The following is a 21328-nucleotide window of genomic DNA, read 5'->3' as shown; positions in this document are numbered from 1 at the left end:
CTTCGTGATATTAAATTAGCTTTTACTTTTAATTGTTATAAATCCAGACGTCTATTGACAATCCACACAAATGCAGATATGCAACTTGTCTGATTTTCAAAGACGTTAAGCCCGCGAGGCGACCTCGTCTGGTTCTTTTAACGTTTTGCAAACGTCTAAATTTGATGAGTTGTTGGATTTTTCTTTTGCCTCTCTACGCACGTTACAGATGGAATTTCGTGGCTACATTGCGTGCAATGAAACTGATGAAGTTTGTCTGAAGGTTAAAGGTGCAGCCAGTTGGACGCTTGGCAGGATGGGCAGTATTAGTAGAGTTGGGCAAATTAAAACAGTCGGCTTCTTACATAAATAAACCTATCTATTGAGGACAGACAGTAGTAATTCAAGCAATTAACGACGACACCGGAATGAGGCTTCAACAATCACCCCAACAATTTTAATGGGACGCCACTCCTCTTTTCTCTCCTGGATAAATTGTAAATTCCATGTGTTTTTGGATTTTAATTATGAGACGCTGCAGCAAAAATCATTGCGTGAGATGAAACTGATCAGTTTTGTTTGAAGCCGGGTTAAGGGTTAACGTTTTATAATGGAATTGGCGCGCCAGTTTGACGCCCAGATTAATCGAATAAACATATCATTCAGGATCAAAACCAAAACTAAAGAGATCTAAAGAATTACTTGTCATTTCAGAATTGGCACGTCTATTAATTTCGGGTTGATGATAAATACCAGCAGGGTATAGTGTGTGCAGTCCGGTCAGTAATTAAGTACATCTCCCGAGAAAATGAGTCTTATACTGTTATCGCTCAACTTTTGAGAAGTGCGATGTTACAGCCTGGTCTGAGATAGGGTATCTTTTTTCGAAAGAGGGAAAAAATGGCAAGGGATAGGCTTTTGTACATTATGCTAGCATTTTTCGAGCATTTTAGTGAGGCAAAAGCATTGAGCATTATTCGAGCATTTTAGTGGCATTTTCCCGGAAAATTGTTTTTTTTTCCCGAGAAAATAAAAAAGAAATTAATTTTTTTAGAGAAAATGAAGACTAAAACTCAAAATTCAACTACAAATAACTTTCTAGAGATAGTCAACTACTTTCTGTATTAGCCTCGTAGATGATTTCGAGGATTATGTTGTTTTGGCTGTATTTATGAACTTGTATACGTTGTTGTTGTTACTTACAACACTTGTTACGTTTTTGTAAGTGTAAACAGTTTTTTCAAAGTTTTTTTTAAAAAAAACTGTTTGTATAGTGAGCATTATCCGAGCATTTTAGTGACTTTTTTGAGGAGACCGAGCATTTTAGTGGGAAAAATGGAGCATTAAGGTGGAGCATTTTAGTGGGGAAACAAAAGCATAATGTACAAAAGCCTAGCTAGCAAGGGAGCATCACACTTTTTTTCCTCGCGCGGCGCGTGCTAGCTCGACAAAACATTTGTCGCTTGTTCACCGCTTTTTTTTGGAGTAATAATCGTCGAGTCAGACGTTTGGCCGGGTATCACCGGGGTATATTAATATAATTCTCCGCTCATGTTTGGTAGCTTGTTTACTGATATTTCGATTTGTTGTAAAATGTTATCGTCTCTTAAAGAATACATTTTTCCAGATATGAATTTCTTGCCCGATAGATCTGCGAGATTAACTGGCCGCAAAATTAATTTACCCTAACACGAAGGTACAAAAATGGATGAAAACAATACGTAGAAAAGAATTATGCAACATTCCACCGACTGTTATGTACAGGAGAGCAGTTCCTTCCTTTTAGCTTATAGACTGCGGGAGAAAACTTGCAAATTTCGGAATGCTTCGATCACGCGAGAAGCGCGAGAAGTTAAGCGAGCTGCTGAAAACATTAGCTCGTTCTGCATATTCGTGAGTTCTGTATATAACAGTACAAAACCTCGGCCCAGCTGAGACGGCGCATACCAAGAGATATCGATTTTATTGTTCGACTGTTAAATGCTATGGATTTTTTTGGAAATCTGTTCTTGTCAATCGCGATCAACAATGTATTAAAAGCTGGCTACTTTCGATCTGTAGAAAAATTACGTTTATAGCGATGGGCAAACACAGCGACTATGGCGAGAATGCTGGCTAGAAGACTTAACATTACTAGCGAGAAACTCCTAACCTATCCATAAAATAAATTCTATTGATGAAATTCGTAAATCTCTTGATGGGTTAAAAATTATCACAAAACATCTATATATCCATGTTAACCCTTAAAGTTTTTAAAATAGTAGGAAACAAACCTGCATTCAGGAATTTCAGAGAACAGTCTCCAGTGTACCGTGTTCAGTTGGATATAGAGAGTGAGGAGCTGATTGTGTTGTGTATCTGGTCGGATATTTCATCTAAGGAATGATCTGCGATCTCCAGTAATATAAGAGGCCTTGCACAAACTCCTCCCCTAGGCCATAAGGGCACATTTTTGTTGGTAATCTATAATTTTTGTCTGGCGTCTCATGGGCAATTAGAGGCCTCACACAAAGATTCTGTCATTTCTCCTCCCCTAGGCCATAAGGGCACATTTTTGTCAAGAACGTCCTGTAAAGGAATGTTTCCTTGGGGCCTTATTCCTAAACAGTTGCAAGAATTTGTCAGTTTGCAATAAATGACAAAGATTGTTGAGACTTGGCCTGGGGGCAGAAAAAACGCCTTCCAGTGCAAGCGAGATTTTTGTACACAGATGATCACTCCGATCAATTTTATAATTGAAAATATTTGTTTGTTTTTTATTTTTTGTGTTTATTTTAATTGTACAATTCTAACTACAAAAAATTCCATTCTTCTCGATTTGTAAGGTCTGTAATTGCTGAGATTAACCTTTTATACCTTGGCCGGTTTTAATTTATTTTGTTGCAGGGTTCCAATGATACTATTTTGACAGAAATGTTTCATAACCAAAACGTAAATTAGCAAGGGCCACCATTGAGAAACAAAAGTATAGGATCCTCGCCAGGATCAGCTAACCAGCTATAACTAATCATGAAGTATACCGAATTTCAATACTTTGGGAAAATATAAATGATTAGGATCAGTATCCTTCCAACACTGTTTTTAAGCGATGGCGTTACATCGCTTTATGCTGGAGCCCTTCGATCGGTTCTGTCCGGGCCGATCGAACGACCGAATAGGACTGGAAACTTACTACAGGAAGAACAAAGATCAAGTTTAGCACAACAAGAAATGCGCCGCGAAAAACACAAACCAAAATACTCCTGGGGAGTTAGAAAGGACTAATAAAAGATATGAACGAAAGAGACAAATTATATTTGACAAATTCTATTAGATTCAGTAAACAGACATATATACAATTGACCTGTGTAAACGAGAATAATGCGCCAGATAGAAGAAATATGTTGCTTTTGTTTCGGGGTTACTGCCCCTTCTTCTGTGGAATAAATTGAAATGGCAGTTGATTTTTCTCCACCGAAGAAGGGACAGAAACCCCGAAACGTATGGAACATATTTCTTTTATCTGTCGCCATGTTCACCATTTAAAATCAGCATATAAAATCACTGTTTATATACGCTACGCAGTCGCCCGAAATCATACAATGGGTCTAGTCTGTGTGGTCCGGTCAGAGACAGAACTTGACCTTGCATATCCGGTCGTTCGCGAAAGGTATCGTGTATCGTAGATTAGATGTCACGCTATAAGGTAACGCAACTAGAATTAAACGCATAGCTTGAAGAAAGTTTTCATTTTTCTAACGAGGTGCAAAAAGGACAAAATCAATACAAATGGAAAAATGTATGGTGCAAAGATAATATAAGCAGTGACCGAAAAGTATCCGTAAAGCAAGGTAAACTTTGTACGAGAGCGTTTCACTTGGGTCACAGTAGAAAGTGTCTGTTGTCCGTTATTAAATTAATGTTAGAGAAAATGTATGGACAAACAAAACTGTTCGTGTTAAGCAGGTGCCCTAAAGCGGTGTTCCACTGAACTTTAATTTACGTTAATTTTTGACAAATTTCCTAAAAATATTTAAAACCCTTTGTAAAACGTCATCGCTTCTGCATGCATTGCGTGCCATTTATTTGTTGTTGTTGTTGTTGTTTGTTCGTCTGTTTTTGCTTAAACTGAGTTCAGCGATGGTTGAAAAAATTAAAGATAGATACGTTTATTGTCTGTTTTGATTCCAAAATCTGTACCGATGTGTTGATAACTCTCACAAACTTTGTTGTTCTACTGTTGTACAATGTACTATAAACTGATTTAGACAAATCCCTTCAGCTATGCACAAGATATCATTAACATTGATGACTGATAAAATTGCAATCATATTTTCACGCCCAAGTAGTGAAGTTGTCTGTGTTAAAAATACTTTATCAATTGTCCAAGTTTATTTATCGTTATATAGAGTTTTACAGTATTTTCCGCCAAAATAATAACCACTGATGCTTGTACATCAATTCGATTCCCATTTATAACACATCTGATAGAGCAGATTTCGCCATCAAGCAGTTTTCCCCAATAATGATAATGTAAGCCAAATGAACAAATTACATTTCCACTCCTTTCTACGCGCAGGAATTTATAGTTAGCTTGAGTAAAATTAAGATGATGATCGAGTGTTCGCATTGACTAATTCTTCTCTTTTTTTCGATACCAAGTTAATAGAGTAGAATTGAAGAAGAAACGTAGTAGAAATGAGCAGTATTTCGCAACTGTGTACGCTTCACAAACTCAGTATTTTATTTTTAACTAATTTCAAGACAACAGATATCACTGTTCCGTCGAATACGAAATTTCACACGTCCTCTCCACTAATTTGCTTATCTCTTGGGCTAATTCTACAAGAAATGTTTTGTGGCCGTTTGTCTATATACTGATGTACTATGAACAAAGTAACCTTAATGATGCCATAATCATTCAACGAAATAGACATCTTGAGATGTCACTTACATTGCGAACATATTTTCACGACTTAAACCATTTCTGTTCACCACACGTTTAATCAAGTTAATTTCACAAGTACTTTTAGCCACATTTTCTAGTACTTTATTGATAGTTTATGGCTTAGAAGCCAAGATTGATCATAAATAACCAACGTATGTAGTTTTGGCAGTTTTGCAAAGTTTAACAGTCGGCTTAAATGTGAAACGAAAATTAAAATGCAAAATGCACCTGATGGTAGTATAATGTTTCCATACGTTTCAGGACTACTGCTGATTTCCGTTAGATGGCATTTCACATTTTCCACTGAAGAAGGGGCAGTAGCCCCGAAACGTATGGAAACATTATACTACCATCAGGCGCATTTTTCATTTTAATTATCGTTTTCAATTCACTAGTTATATGCGCTACACAGTCACACGAAATTTCTTTAGAGATTTCTATGTTACTTAAATGTGAACACAGAGCAATATTATTCCGTCAAATGTCGAGCTCAGGAAAAGTTTTTGCAGTGATGAAATCATGCCACTAGCTTGAAAAAATAACGATTTTTGTGCGGTAGTTTCTTTTCCAGGCAAAGATGTTGATTACTCTACATTGATTTGGATGAGTAAGTCGAATAACAAATACCGTATTTACTCGAATAAGAGCCGCCCCCAAATAAGCGCCGCCCTCGAATAAGCGCCGCATTTCGGACAAAAAAGTTAATAAGCGCCGCCCCCGAATAAGCGCCGCAGTCCCGATGCACTACAAAGCAACTCTAATGCAAACTTGGACATTTCGTTTCATCAAAAGCGATGTTTTGCAGTTTACAGTGATGGTTTTACTGCTCGCCCATTTTTTTTCTTAGTCAAACATTCTTACAATACGTTAATGTTGTGAAGGCCGCGAACTTTGCTAGGACAGCTAGCGCCACTTCTCTCTTCAGAAGAGACGAATAATGACAATCAGAAGATGCTATTTTCGATAAATGTAAAATATAAGACTCTTTGTGGAGTCAAATTTTAAATAAGCGCCGCCCTCAAATAAGCGCCGCCCCCGAATAAGCGCCGCACTTGAGGTGGGAAAAATTTAATAAGCGCCGCGGCGCTTATTCGAGTAAATACGGTATGACGGTCAATGATTAGGACAAACTGAATATACTAACACAAATGACCAGCGTCTGTGAATTTCGTCGCAGTCGCGGCTAATGGTTGTCGAATATAGGAGCCACTAGATCACACTAAGAGCTATCGCTTACTGATAATTTTGCATGACTCTTATAAATGTACTAAGGCATCTAAGAGCAAAACAGTCTAGTTGAAATATCAGTCTTTGGAAGCATTCCAAAGCGTTCGTCCATAATGTAAAGCTTTTTCCCTTCGCTTGATTCGTAAAATAACATGCAAAGCGAATGTGACTGATCGCTAGAAGAGAATGCTGGCTAGATATAGAAAATCCAACCTTTATACTCGAAAGAAATGGTACGACTGGAGTTGCGGTTTTGCCAATTTATGCGGCGAACTAGCCTGCGAATACAGCCGCCTCTCATTCGCGTCCCGCAACGAAGAGCGAAACACGAAGAGAGACGTCGTCTTTCTTCGTGTTTCGCTCTTCGTTGCGGGACGCGAATGAGAGGCGGCTGTATTCGCAGGCTAGCGGCGAACAATTACTGTGCCATTGAAGCTAAAATAAGACACTAGCTAGTTAAATTCTGATTATAACCACACATATCCTTGTTAACTTGTTAACTCTTAGGAGTTAATAAACAATGCCCAAATGTTGCAACCAGAAATGAACTTGGAAGACTTCCTCTAAAATTAGCCATTGAAACCTCCATAATAAAATTTTGGATTCATCTTCAAAGCTTACCAGAAAATAACATCGCTAAGCAATGTCTACAGCTTTCTAAGGAGATGGCTGATAAAAACCAGACAGGTCTTTATAATCAGTTATGCAATAAATACAACTCGGGCTCTATAACATTAAATGAAAACAACGGAAAACTCTTTACTTCTCACATTAAGCAAAACATTAGCAAAGCGTTAATAGCTCATCAATTAAAACTAATTAGCACAAACAGAAAATTACAATTTTATTATTCATTTAAAACAGATACCAAAAAATCTGGTTTTCTGGACGCAATTAACAATCCTCATCACAGAACTGCCATTAGCAAATTTCGACTAGGGAATCACAAATTACGTATCGAAACTGGTAGACAAACAATACCCAAGACTCCTATTAATTTGAGAATCTGTTCTTTCTGCCATTCGGATGAAATTGAAAACGAAATGCATTTCCTATTTTCATGCAAGTTATATGTTAACATACGTTTAAAATTCTTTAATGAAATAACCGCCAAATATAGTATTTTTAATGAGTTTGATATTAATGCAAAATCTTTATTTCTTTGTAACAGCATTGATGCTGCTGTTTGTCGATCAACTGCTGCTTTTGTTTTTCAAGCAATGTCTCTTAGACATGAAACTTTATTTTCCAAATGATAAAATCGCATTTTTGTTTTATTTCTGATTCTATGTTATATATCTTTATAATTTCTTAAGTGTAAGTAGGTAATGCCATGTACTTTTATGGAAATACCTCAACAAATTGTTGTTGTTGTTAAACTTTAATGTTTTTTAAAAAAGAAACAGAAAACCAACCTGCATTGGCGGAAGGCCAAAGCAAAGGGTTCGAGCTCAAAATCAAAGAGTTTTGGATCGATTTGGAGTAGAGACTAAAATTTGTGAATGGCGTATCAGGGCGGATGCTGTATTTGAAGAATATATATCTCCTGCCTCCTTGACAGTTAAAGGTCAGTTGAGGCCTCACGCAAAAATTCTGTGATTTCCCCTCCCCTAGGCCTTAAGGGCACATATTATTTTTGTCAAGAATTAAAATTAATCCTAGTAATTAATGTTTTTTTAATGCAGCGTGGCTTGGCACGGCATTTGTCACGAATCAAAGAGTTGTCTTCTTGCGAACGCACCATAACAAAATGTCGGCAAAACTGAAGGGTGGGGAATTAAGTCTTGTATCCAGGGATAGGAATGTTATCTTATTCCAAACCAGTTGCAAGAATTTGTCGGTTAACAACCAGGTTTGGTCAGGAGCCATAATCGGGGACGATTTGGTCTAATTAGAGAACATTTCAGTGGCGGGTTTCAACTGAGCTGAACAGCAATAACAACCGAAAACATCTTTTCCTTTTTTTTCAAAAACCTTACCGACCAAAATTTGAATGGTAGAAGGACGTTACAGATGGAATTTCGTGGCTACATTGCGTGCTGTGCTATGAAACTGATCAAGTTTGTCTGAAGGTTAAAGGTGCAGCCAGTTGGACGCTTGGCAGGATTATAAACAGTTGGCTTCTTAAATAAATAAACCTATCATTGAGGACGAAAGTAATTCAAGCAACGCTCGCATAATTAGGTTTTACAATCACCCCGAAAATGTTTAGTTGGACTCCACTCTTCTTTCTTTACTCTCTCGATTTTTTCGACTTTTTGTATGTTTAGACGCTGTAATAGATATCATTGCGTGGGATGAAACTGATCAGTTTTGTTTGAAGTCGGGTTAAGGGTGAACGTTTTAAAATGGAATCGGCGCGCCAGTTTGACGCCTAGATTAATCGAATAAACATATCATTCAGGATCAAAAACCAAAACTATTAAGAATAACTTGTCATTTCAGTAGGCATAAATTGATTGTGCTCGGCAACTTTTGAGCAACTTTTTGTAGTACCAGCAACCTAGGGCAACTTTTGCCTTCCTTGGCAACTTTTGGATTAACAAATTGATATAAAACCGATCCAAACCATAAAAATTCGTTTATTTCAAAGGATTTTATTTAAACTTTGGTTATAGTAAACATTATGATGCCCATCCAAGTAAACTTTGCAAGGTTGACTAGTTAGGAACTTTAACTAGAAAATACGTATCTATTATCGAAGTTATGTTGAGTTTAAAGAATATATTGCTTACAACAAAGTATTTATATTTCTCATATAACAATGGCTTTTTGGCCTCTTTTAATGATTGTAAGAATATTTAATGAAAATGTTTAAATGGCAACAAACAAACAAACAAACACGTTTTGAGTATTTATCTTAAACAAAACGACTCTAGAGCAAGCAAATTTTCTAAATTTTGGTGGCAACTTTTTGATATTTGATCAACTTTAGAGCAACTTTTGGTTATATTGTGAAGCAAGTTTTCCTGAATTTACTAGCACAATCTATTCATGCCTACATTTTAGAATTGGCACGTCTATCAATTTAGGGTTGATCAGTTAAATAAATACCAGCAGGGAATAGTGTGTGCAGTCTGGTCAGTAATTAGGTACATCTCCCTCGAGAAACTGTTCTTATACTGTTATCGCTCAACTTTTGAGAAGTGCGATTTTACCGAAAAATGGCAAGGGAGCATCACACGTTTTTTTTCCTCGCGCGGCGTGTGCTAGCTCGACGAAACATTTGTCGCTTGTTCACCGCTTTTTTTGGAGTAAAAATCTTCGCGTCAGACGTTTGGCCGGGTATGTTCATATAGTTCTCCGCTCATGTTTGGCAGCGTGTGTACCGGTAAATTTCGCGATTTGTTGCAAAAATGTTATCGTCTCGTAAAGAATACATTTTGCAGATATGATTCTACTTGTTTCAGATGCCATATTTATTTACTGATTTTCATTTCTTGCCCGATGCATCTGCGAGATTAACTGGCCATAAAGGTCCATAAAATTAATTTACCCTAGCACGAAGGTACAAAAATGAATGTAAACAATACGTAGAAAAGAATTATGCAACATTCCACCGACTGTTATGTACAGGAGAGCAGTCCCTTCGTTTAGCTTATAGACTGCGGGAGAAAACAAGCAAATCTCGGGATGCTTCGATCACGCGAGAAGCGCGCGAAGTTAAGCGAGCTGCGGAAAACATTAGCTCGTACTGCATATTTGTATGTGAAAATACCAAACCTTGGCCAAGCTGAGACGGCGCATACCAAGAGATATCGGTTTTATTGTTTGACTGTAAAATGCTATAGATTGTTTTGGAAATCCGTTCTTGTCAATCGCGATGGACAATGTATTAAAGAAGCTGGCTACTTTCGATCTGTAGGAAAATCACGTTTATAGCGTTTATAGCGATGGGCAAACACAGCGACTATGGCGAGAATGCTAGCTAGAAGACTTAACATTACTAGCGAGAAACTGCCAACCTATCCATAAAATAAAGCTTACTGTTCTATTGATGAAATTCGTAAATCTCTTGATGGGTTAAAAATTATCACAAAACATCCATATATCCATGTTAACCCTAAAAGTTTTTAAAAAGTAGAAACTAACCTGCATTCAGGAATTTCAGAGAACAGTTCCCAATATGTAGACCTATGTAGCGTGTTTGGATATAGAGAGTGAGGAGCTGAGTGAACTGTGTATTAGCCTGCGCCGCCGACGAAACTAGTGTATCTATAAAGGAATGATCTGCAATCTCCCGTAATATAAGAGGCCTTGCGCAAACTCCTCCCCTAGGCCATAAGGGCACATTTTTGTTTAATCTATAATTTTTGTGCGTCGCGTCTCATGGGCAATTAGAGGCCTCACGCAAAGATTCTGTCATTTCTCCTCCCCTAGGCCATAAGGGCATATTTAGGAATATTACCTTGGGGCCTTATTTCTAAACAGTTGCAAGAATTTGTCAGTTAACAACAGGTTTTGGTTTATTTTGTTCCATTAAATGGCGTTATAATTATTTTCAAGAAAAACCGTTAGTTGAGTTCAGTGGTGGGTTGAAATTAGTGTGCCTGAGAAATGAAACGACCTCTGAGACAGGGGACAGAGCCAGAAAAATCCAAAGTGCGAATTGATAAGACGCCTTCCAGTGCAAGCGAGATTTTTGTACACAGATGATCACTCCGATCCGTTTTATAATTGAAAATATTTGTCGGTTTTTTATTTTTTGTGTTTATTTTAATTGTACAGTTCTTACAAAAATTCCATTCTTCTCGATTTGTAAGAGTTTAATCTTTGAAGGTTGTTATTGATTTCGCTTTCATGTTTTGATAAAACTTTTGTTTTGTTAAGCTTACTTTAATATACCGTTACACGTATAAGCCGCCTGGTATTCACTAGCGACGCAAGCACGAGCGCAAAGATAACAGCTCTTATTTCACCGTGAAAATATGAAAACGGCTTCGACGCAAACATAATCACAAGCGCATTGCATTTTGATCCTTGTGCTTGTCTTTACCGCAAGGATCAAAATTTTCCCTTTCTCCTCCGCGACTTGTGAAATCTAGGCTTCATTACAGTTCAGTTTTAAAGACTTTTGTGTGAGTTCCGGTCATGGTTAGTTTGGAGGACTCCGTTGATAATTTTATTTGCTGTTACCGTTACCTTTAATTTCGGTAAAAGTAGAAATAAAGATGATTAATTGTTTGATTCATACACTGAGTTTACTCAGCCACAGCCCCACCCCCTCTTAAAAGAATCACCCACCCCGCCCCCAACCCCGCCCCCAACCCCGCCCCTCCCATCATCGCCGTCCATTTTTTGAGCCAGCGGGTCAACAACTAGCGGCTAAACCAATGGCAACGAAAACAAACATGGCGGATGGCGGACATTTTGAGACATAAGACTTGTGAGAAATTTTAAGTTATTTGCCTGTTTTAGCAAAGCTTAAATCACTTTGAATAACATTTCAAACAAAGTAGATGTCGTCAACAGGGACTATTCTATTAGAGTGCACAGAGGTGTATAATATTCTAAATCAGGTAAGAAATTTCACTCTCTGTCCTTGTAACTAGTCTGAATTTATAGCAGACTGAATTCTATTGTGGATGTCGTCCGAAATTCTTTATTGTGATACTCTGGCCACCTTCATTTCGCCGAATTCCTAACTTTATGATGAACAGTTTGTTGTAATTACCATTAAAGAAAAATAGATGGCAAATTGACAAAATATGAATATAGGCTGTGTCTGGCCTGAATAAAAATACAGTTGGGCCCCGATGGGTCCATGAGTTCTCAGAGTTCTGCTCGTAAACTGTAACGTTTGCAAGTTATAGATGAATTAGTGTTTCTGAATTAAAGTGAAACTGTTTTTATTTTCTGAAAACCAGAAAGGCTGACCGTACGATTGAATTGAAATATAATTTGGAAATATGATATAAGTTCAATCCAACTGTAGGATCAGCCTACTTATCCCTACATTTTTGCTGATGAGATCCACCAGGATCTGGTTCCTTTGTTTTGTGCGTTGACCTTTCTAAGGTTTAAAGTTTTTTTTTATTTTGTAAGTCTTCCACTCTGTAGAATTTTATTTTATGGCAAACAAAAGTCAACTTAAAGGAAATAGTAAAGTTTATGGATGACATTTTTTGAGGTATTAAAACATAGTTGAGTGGCCTGCTTTGCGACAGCCTTTGTTCACAAATATTAATTAAATAATAATCGCCTATCCCAGTGAATGAATTCTAGCTCAGTAGGTAAGGTAACAGCTTATTACCGTGCAGGAGGATCCTTGAATGTTTTTTTCTTCATGTCGCCAGGCTGGGCAGTACCCAAGGCTGAGTGATCCCAATTATTTACTTCTTTTAGGTAAGTTGTAGAGGTAAATTATTACGAAAATCAATGAAACTGTTGAATATTCCAAAATTGCGACCAGCTGGTCGCCACTGCGACTGAAAATTGAGTGTTGGCGACCAGAATTTCAAGGCCAGTCGCCAGGAGGCGACTAGCGATTAGTGTCCTGTGGGAAAAGATGGAACTTTATGTGTCACCATTTTGGTTTCGTTTCTTTAATTTTATCCCCGTCAACCGGGCTAATCTACTATCTCATATCCAATGCACGCTCGTGGAATAATTGTTAAAAATTCTATTAGCAACAAAGTAAGTTTTTCTACAGAAAATAAGATACTATTAAGGCCCTTTTAATAGCCAAAAATTGTGTTAATTACCCTTTGTCCTTATATAAAGAACCTGTTTAGGCTAAGGGCCTGTTTACATGAAGGGAGGGTGCCCTGGCTAACTGAGTTAACTGGCTATAATGGATGAAACGTAGCCTGCCTTTACATGCAGAATTCACAGCCCTTCTACCCGAGTTGAAACAGCGTCATTGAAACCTGTCACAGCGTGGGAAACCATGTCGCTCCAAATAATTGAAGAAAAATATGACTTTTTACAGAAAATATCAAGGCTATAGCTGTCTTCAAACCTATTTTATTTTGATGTGCAAGCTCTTAGAAGTTTACTGCGTCCATTTATGGGGGAATTCAATCAAAATAAAACAGTCTTTGGTCGCCAAATTGAATTTAAATTTGTTGTTTCGTGAGTTAGGATGATCATTCCCATGAAAATTTCCAGCCTACAGATAAAACTACTTTAATCTAATTTTGGTCAAATAGCACTGTTTGGGTCCAGAATTTATACATTTTATGCCATTAACTTCAAATTGAATTTAAGAACATGTGCTAAGTCTTATCCCAGCAAGTCGGGATAGCCCGGGCAAAACTGTTTACATGGCAAAAAGCCATCTCACCTAGAAAGATGCCCCGAGCAAGCAGACTGAGTGCCCCGGTAAGGCGGGTTTTCCGTCTTGCATATAAACGCTTTGATGCGTTTTCTAAAGAAATGTATAAAAAGTTGGTTCGCCCAGGGTAGCTCGGTTAGCCGAACGCACCTGCCTACCATGTAAACATGCCCTAACCTTGAAAAATTAGGTTCTTGTGTATTTTTACTATATTGTTTTATTGGCTTTTACAGATACAAGACAAAGACTTGACTACAATGAAAGTCATATTATAACAGCTAAATTTGCACCAAGGGTTAGTTAATACATTGAGTTGTTGAATTTTATATTAAATTTATACTTTCAGAGGTCAATTTTTCATCATTTGCTAAAAACCAATTCTTGACATTTATAGAACTTTTCATTGCCATGTCACAGATCACCCAGAGGTTTCTTTTTTAGCTATTTGTAGGAAGAATGCGCCATTTGCCATAAGCAACATGGATGTTGTTTTACCGCGTTGGACTATACTCAAGTAAACAAAATAATACAGTATTCCAACAAATGTAAAGGACAGCTACCGGTACCTTTTTGATAAGTGTTTTTTCTTCAGTGAATGAAAACTTGCTGGAACAGTGGTAGAGTCATAAGCAAATTGTGTAATTAACATTTTTATAATTTATTTATAAATACTTTGCTTGTTGTATTCTAGAATGACATTGGTGCTTTCACAGTTCCTCCTGATGCCGAGCTGCAGACCAAGGAACATGTTATAGTTTACGACAGTAACACCAGTTCAATTAAAGACAAAAGTAAGTTGCTAGAAATGTTTGGGTGTTGCAATCAGGCAAATATAACGTATTATTACAAAAGGAAAAAAAGCAATAATCAGTATAAGCCACACCAAAACACTTAAAGTCCCTGGTAAAAAAAAAACATTGCAGGACTTCAAAGATGATGAGTATTTTTCAAAGATTGATGATGGCATTAGGATTTACCTGGTTTCTACAGTCTCCAGTAAAAAGCCCTTGAACTTTGGCTGTCATCATGAAAAGTCTATGAATCTGCTCAATTTCTTGAAAAGTCCATCAACTTTTTTTCACAGTTCCTCCTGATGATGTCCTTGAAATTTGAAACACCATTCTATTTTTGTTGATGTGTATTTTTATTTTGGAGTACAATTTTCAATTTCCCAACAAAAGGGAAGCTCATGCAATAAATAGACTTTTGCAAAGGCAGAGTTACAAATTATATACTAGAAATTAGTATCTAAAAATGTTTGTTTTAGCTAGTCTGACAGACTGTCTTTGAGTCTTTGATATTCTGACCAGTGAGATCAGGTGCTTAAAAAAATTCTGTGTTGTAATTAAAAGTCCTTGAAAAGCCTTTGAACTCTTATGGGCTGACATATTGGTCTAGAAAATGGATCCATCAAGCTTGTCAAGGATTTTATGAGGACTTGACCAAGATCTTTAAATAATTGTATTCTTTGACAAGGGTACATGTTTGTAGTTTGGTCTCTGTCAAGAACATTTTCTCTTAAATTAACCTTACACCCGTCTAAATCATGTCAGACTGTACTTACAAATAACTTAGTGCTGTTCAATTGTCAGTGATGTGCAGTCAAACTAGCCTCTTTAATATGGGCACCAAAGGGACAGGGTCAAGAGCGGCTGTATTATGGACTACCGAGGTGTCCATGTTATAGAGGTGTCCTATGAATTTTGATGTCTTTTGGACCAGGTTAACTGTCCCTGATTGTTCAACTGGGCCCGGTTGTGCAGTGGATAATTAGTGTGAACAAAACAAACTACGCTATCAACTGGATACTGATTTATCCGGTGGAAAGCATTACCCATCCTTTGAACAACCGGGGCCTGATGGAAAGAGCTATCCACTGGATAAATCACTATCCAGTGCATAGCATAATCTGGATAGTGATCGATTTACCTGATAGATAGCCTTGTCCACCCATTGAATAACCAAATATTCTGGAGGTGTCCATAATGAGATTGAGGTTCAACTGTATCAACAGTAATGAGTACTGATATTTGTATTTCCTTTGGCTGTCCTGACTTGTCCACTCAAATTAAATAAGTTGAATATTATGATCAAGGCAAAAAATAGTACTGTTGAATATTTGACAAATTAAATATTTTTCCAGATAGCACTGCTCTGTCGTGTGCTAAACTGATGTGGGAAATGGAAAGCAAGAACCCTGTAAAAATCATAAAAGGTATTTCTATCAGTTGTGTTTTGTGCAGAGCTATTTTTCTTAATATTGTTAACTTTAAAATGCTGTATGAACCATTTTGAACGTGAAACATTTAAGTTCATTTTAAAACAGCTGAAAAACTAAGAGCACTAGTACTATTTGAGCTCAGCAGGAAAGTTCCTAGACTTCTGTATGTTTTACATGTACAAGCTCAAAAATAACATTTCAGTCCATACATGTAACTATGCATGATGGGTTTGACATTTGACTTAACCATGTCCTTCATAGACGATACTATACAGTGTTCATTTGACTGCCTTGTTTGAGATATGGGTTTCATCTACAGCAATTTAGAGTGTGCCGGGTAAAAAAGGGTTTATTATTAATTCTTTTATTCATATTTAGGTGGATATGAGGAATTTTCTGCATTGTACCCATTTCTTCGTACTCAAAAGATCATATATATGCCTAGGGTGAGTTTGTATTTATGTAGAATGTGACTACATAATATCATTATTCTCACTTTAAGTACTGAGTACATTATTGATGTTCATATGCATATAAATTCAACACTCGAGGCTTCTTTTAGGCTGTTAGCGGAATGCACAGTGGCCTATGGTTAGTCGGCTGACCTCTAAAAAGACACTTTACCATGCATGCATCCTTAATTTTGCCTCATGATGTTAACGTGTTTACAATGTAGATGTGGATCCCAATGTTTTGAGCACTTTAATTTCTGCTAGTTAAAATTTGTATACTTATATAAACATCACCTCAATTTGGCTGCCATCAGACCTAATGGACCAGGGTATTCAACATCTCTTAATTTGCTCTAGTTTAACCTCTATAAAAAATAATTATTTACTGGTAATTATTTAATTTGTATGAGTAATAATTAACAAGGGTGCAGTACCTTTAATTTGATCTGTGACCACAAGTACCGCCTTTTGAAAAACCCTTATAAATACATGTAAACATTATGAGTTATTACACTATCCACCATTGTATTAATTCTTTTATCAACAGGAGCTAGATGTCATTAATACGTATCCAGTGGAGATCATACCTGGTTTCTTGTATGTTGCAACATTTAAACAATCTCAGGACCACAGAATTATCAAGGATCTTAAAGTCAAGGCAAATGTGATTGTTGCAAAAGAAAATGACACAGTGTAAGTAGAGTCTTGAAATTATTAGGCTCATTCACTGCAGTTTTAAGTGGTTTTTGCTTTGGTCTTACTTTATTGAACAACATGTACACTTAGTTATTGGTTTACTTAGAACAGTTTTCATTTGAGTGTCGTAAAACCAAAACTAAAGTAATCACTCTGGCCAATCAAAAAACGACACACCCACAGACAGTCCCTTGGACCAATCAACACCCAAAGTAAATACATGTAGCTGGGACTTTCACGCAGGAAAACGCGCATGAGCATTAGTCACAATTGGTTTTGGTTCCACTTCTGATTGGTCAAGAAAGTGGTGTAATTTTTTAAACCAATCGCTTTGTGTAGTAATGCAAAACCAAACCAAATGTGAATAACCTTCGACACTCTGAAGTAGTAAAACTAACACCAATTGTGACTCACTCTCATATGCTTTCCTGCACTAAATGCTGTCCAGCTTTGAGTTTTGATTGGCTCACTGGATTGCCTGTGCCCATTGTGATTGGTTCAACTAGTCATTACTTTGATTTTGGTTTAATGATCGACAATCATAAACAAAAACCCATTTCAGGTGTTCATAACTACTGTCATTAATGATTCAATGCAAGCCCCCTGAAGCTCACAATATTTTTCAACTGTTCGTAACAAATATACACCTGATCGAAGAGTCTTCAACCAGTGAAAAGCATAATTTTCCATGAATGATGCGACCCAAATGTTTACTGGAAAATCGGAAGAAAATTATTATTGTCTGTTAGACCCTGTTACATAAACATGATAATAAGAAAGATTGCATATTTATCATGCTCTTATAAAACTCTAAAAGAAAGAAAATATCTTGATTATCAATAATAGGAATATTACTAATAAGCTTACCGATGCTGTTCAGGTGGTCGAGTTTTTTTTTTTATTAGGCCATCCCAATAAAATGTTTTGTTTCCCATCGCCCGACCGACCCATTTTTTTCAAAAAGTAAAAAAAAAAAAATGCAGATTCACTAGTCAAAGAAGTAAGTACTTTAATTTGCAAGCACACGATCTTGTTTTATCAACAACAATTGACATTATGTGATGTCCTTGCCTTTAATTTTGATTAAAGAAAGAATAACGGAAATAACGAACGAAATAGCCACCTTTTCGCATTCGTAACCCGAGGCTTTCTTCCTTCAAGCGTTCCATCTTTTTTTTTTTTTTTTTTTTTTTGCCCGACCGACCGACCCATCATCACAAGAGACGAGGCGATGGAAAACGAAACATTTTATTGGGATGGCCTTACTAGGTCAATCCTGTGATACATAGTTTGCTTTGTGCTAATGTTCACAGTTTATCTTGCGTTAAAGTGTCTGTTTCACTGACAGCTATTTTGTTAAATAATTAAACTTACGGTAATTCAAATTGCATGCCCTGCTCAATTTTGCGAAATAATTATTACCGGTAATTGTATTGACAACTTGGCCAACATATGCGTTATTTTCCCCAGCACTGACAACTCTAGCAGCGGTCACGACAATTAGCACTCTTCGTCATTTTTTATAGGGAAGTCCCCCATTGGGTAAAAAAGTAAAAACTTATTTTTTTAATGTGCGTCATTTTGGGGTGTAGATTTCCGGCAGAAAGCATGACACTTGGTAAAGAGGAGAAGAGAGTCAAGCAAATTCTAACTGTACCAATTGATGACAATGGTGAAGAGGATCTGTACTCACACTTGTCTGACATTATTCACTTTATTGGTAAGATGAATCTAGTAGATTAAATCCTTAATCATGTCAAAACTTTCTGGGATGTGTAGGAAAATGTATTTCCCATTGATTCTCTTTCTTCTTTTACCCTGACATATACCGTTTTTATTCGATAATTATAAAAAGTGGTCGAAGCACGTATTAATTTTTTGGATCTTGAGAGTCGACACTTATCATGACTTATGACACTAAATTTATTGGAAAGGGGAAGTTAATCGAGGCTGGGCGCTTATTTAATTTCAACCATTTTTAGCAAGCAGTAAAGGCGGCGAAATACGAGATAAAAAAAACCCAACTTGTCGCGCAACATTGTTGCATTGCCAGTTGAACGAGTTGTTGACCGTATATCTACCGCGCGCTCAACTTGTCTCGCAACAAATTTCAGTGCTACAAATTACAGCAACATGTTGCACAAAGTAGAACCGAGTTCTACTTTTTGCAACAATTTTTTCCATTTGCAACACCGAAATTTGTTGCGAGACAAGTTGAGCGCGCGGTAGATATACGGCCAACAACTCGTTCAACTTGCAACGCAACAATGTTGCCAGACAAGATGAACAAAAATGTTGCCCGTATTACCGTTCCTTAACTAAGTTACAGGGTCGTAACCAGGTATATGGGATCAGGGATCACAGCCTTGGGATCGGGATCACAGCCTCGGGATCGGGATCATGGACCCGGGATCCCGGGTAACAAGTCATGGGATCCGAAGGGATGAAAATGGAATCAGGGATCAAATGTTGCCACATTTTTGGGATCTGGAATCAAAATTTAGAGCTACAATTTGGGATCAGCGATGAAAAAATATACCTGGTTACGACCCTGAAGTTATTTTGCAAAAAAAAACAATACATAATAAAAAACATGACGATGCACCAAAATAGAATTTAAACTGTTCATTTACTTGTAAAGTTTCTGTGAAATACTAAGAAAACTTGGTTCTTCGGGGAAGTCTCTTATAAGTTCTTAGTCAATTTTTACTCTCTTTGTAACTAAGGTCTATCAAAGAACCCTCTGTGTCAGGTTTTTTTTTTTTGGGGGGGGGGGGGCGTGGGGTGTGGAAGGAGTGTTCTTAGTGCTTATTCAAGGCTGGGTTCTTATTAACTTTTCTTACCTTCAGGGTGGGCGCTCATCAAGATAGGCACTTAAAAGAGTTTCGAAAGAGTTTGGGCGCTGAGGCGAAAAAATGCGGTAACCCCAAGGTTCCCAGTGCTTTCTGTATTAGAAATTATTGCTATCCTAATGTAGGTTTCTTGCACTCTCTTTTTAGACGATCATCAAACTAACGATGGCCGAACAGTTCTGTTGAGTTCAACCTTGGGCATAAGTCGCAGTGTGGCAGTAGCGATAGCTTATTACATGTGGAATAAAAAAGTATCCCTCAAGGTGACTTAACCTCTCGTTGTATTGGGATATGTTTAATGATTAATTTTCCCAAGTACAATCAATTAATCAAGTCTCCGAAACATCTAAGTTGAACAGAGTAAGAGCAAAAAAGACCAGGGCCGGGTTGTTCGAAAGCCGATTAACACTAACCCAGGATTAAAAGTTTATCCAGGGTTCAATTTCTCGTGTATAAAAGTGTTTTTATTGCTTATGATTTGTGGCGTTTGAGATAAGTCGATGTCAAAAATGGAGGACAGGAAATATAAACAGAAAACCTCACTAAGAAGTTAAAAAACTGAAATCAATATTCACTCTAATCCTGGATTAGCTTAATCGTGCTTTGAACAACCATAAAGTGACTTAGATCCTGGCTCAAGTGCATTAAAGATAACCAAATAACCCAAACAATGACAAGCTGTTGGTAGAAACGCTAGTCATGTGTACCCTATTGTGGCCCTTATTGGTACTTATTTTCGCGGAAACTTAATTTCGCGAAAATTGAACGGGCATACTTCGCGGGACTTAATTTTCGCGATGAGGCCAAAAAATGCTTTCAAACAATTAAAAATACGTCAGAGACGTTGAGAGTAAATGTTCTCGGGTCTTTAATTTCGCGATATTTTGAAAATCGCGAAAATAAGTAACAATAAGGAAATTGCTAGGTGTTTGTTATGTGGCATCAGTGGTATAATATCGTTGTATCAGGAAAACGTTTTGCCTGGGTCGCTAGATTTCCATCGTTTACACCGGGGATATTGTTAAATCGGGATTCTGCTTCATCAATTTAGACAATTTACTGTAACTTTTTCCGGGGACACAGAATGTTGATCGTAAAATCGGGAGCATCGTTAAGTCGAGGTTCCACTGAACAATTTTTTTAAAGAAACCATTTTTTTCTTTCAGGATGCCTACAACCACCTAAAGAAATGCAAAGAAAACATGCAACCAACAAGAGGGTTCATTGAACAGTTGTCACGCTGGGAAGAAAAGATGTTTGGATCAATTGTCACGGACATCAGCGAGCCAGAGTATTAGCAAGCTACAAAGAAAAACATTTCTATTCTAGACGACATTTAACAGACTCAAACTTGCTGTCTTCGAGGAATAGTGTCTTTTAGAAAAAAAAGTTCTGTGCACTTTGGAGTGCCGTGTAAATATAATTTATCGGTCTTATGTAATCAGTGATTTTTGAAGTGTAAGAAAGATAAGTTTGCTCATTCTCGTTGGGTTTGTATTCCTTGCACTATTTGAATTTTAACTGTTGAAAGACAAACCGTGTGTAGTTATGAACGTGTAAATAAGACCAATGTTTTCACTCACTTTGAACAATATAGTTCCATGTAAAACTCAGACTCGAGTGATCATTCCTTCTTTCTTGCTTTCTTCCAAGCTCCATGCTCTTTTAATAGTGTGAGTCCGGCCAGTGTCTCTAGCG

General features: G+C 37.1%; 3 protein-coding genes across 4 annotated transcripts in view; 1 reads left to right on the top strand and 2 right to left on the bottom strand.

Annotated features, from left to right (window-relative positions):
• LOC144646501 (nucleotide-binding oligomerization domain-containing protein 2-like) overlaps positions 1–2409 on the bottom strand; it is a 44827-nt gene extending 42418 nt beyond the window's left edge. The window contains exon 1 of the mRNA XM_078506112.1: positions 2253–2409. The gene's annotated coding sequence lies outside the window, so the exon portion shown is untranslated. The remainder of the gene's footprint in view (positions 1–2252) is intronic.
• LOC144645835 (nucleotide-binding oligomerization domain-containing protein 1-like) overlaps positions 1–10318 on the bottom strand; it is a 51149-nt gene extending 40831 nt beyond the window's left edge. Inside the window, exon 1 of the mRNA XM_078505373.1 lies at positions 10226–10318. The gene's annotated coding sequence lies outside the window, so the exon portion shown is untranslated. The remainder of the gene's footprint in view (positions 1–10225) is intronic.
• Positions 10319–11478: 1160 nt separating this feature from the next.
• LOC144646527 (serine/threonine/tyrosine-interacting-like protein 1) lies at positions 11479–21245 on the top strand. 2 transcript variants are annotated; one of them, XM_078506150.1, is made up of 10 exons: positions 11479–11652; positions 12430–12478; positions 13643–13704; positions 14101–14200; positions 15553–15624; positions 16009–16076; positions 16630–16775; positions 18371–18498; positions 19778–19893; positions 20797–21245. In XM_078506150.1, exons 1-10 carry the CDS (start codon positions 11593–11595, stop codon positions 20926–20928), a joined length of 933 nt encoding a protein of 310 aa, XP_078362276.1. In that variant the 5' UTR covers positions 11479–11592; the 3' UTR covers positions 20929–21245. The 2 variants fall into 2 exon arrangements, with proteins under 2 accessions (XP_078362276.1, XP_078362277.1); XM_078506151.1 differs by having other exon boundaries at positions 14101–14204; positions 15557–15624.
• Positions 21246–21328: the final 83 nt, after the last annotated feature.

This window comes from Oculina patagonica, chromosome 3, assembly GCF_052425735.1.
Source record: "Oculina patagonica isolate OP01 chromosome 3, crgOcupat, whole genome shotgun sequence".
In the NCBI taxonomy this organism is placed as follows: domain Eukaryota; kingdom Metazoa; phylum Cnidaria; class Anthozoa; order Scleractinia; family Oculinidae; genus Oculina; species Oculina patagonica.
This window is presented reverse-complemented; position numbering and strand designations above follow the sequence as displayed.

Excerpts from the sequence above, each read along its gene's own strand:
- LOC144646527 (XM_078506150.1), top strand. The coding sequence starts at position 11,593 with ATGTCGTCAACAGGGACTATTCTATTAGAGTGCACAGAGGTGTATAAT. Across the intron at positions 12,479-13,642 it reads CAATTATTTACTTCTTTTAG|ATACAAGACAAAGACTTGAC; the intron begins GTAAGTTGTAGA and ends TGGCTTTTACAG. Across the intron at positions 13,705-14,100 it reads CAGCTAAATTTGCACCAAGG|AATGACATTGGTGCTTTCAC; the intron begins GTTAGTTAATAC and ends GTTGTATTCTAG.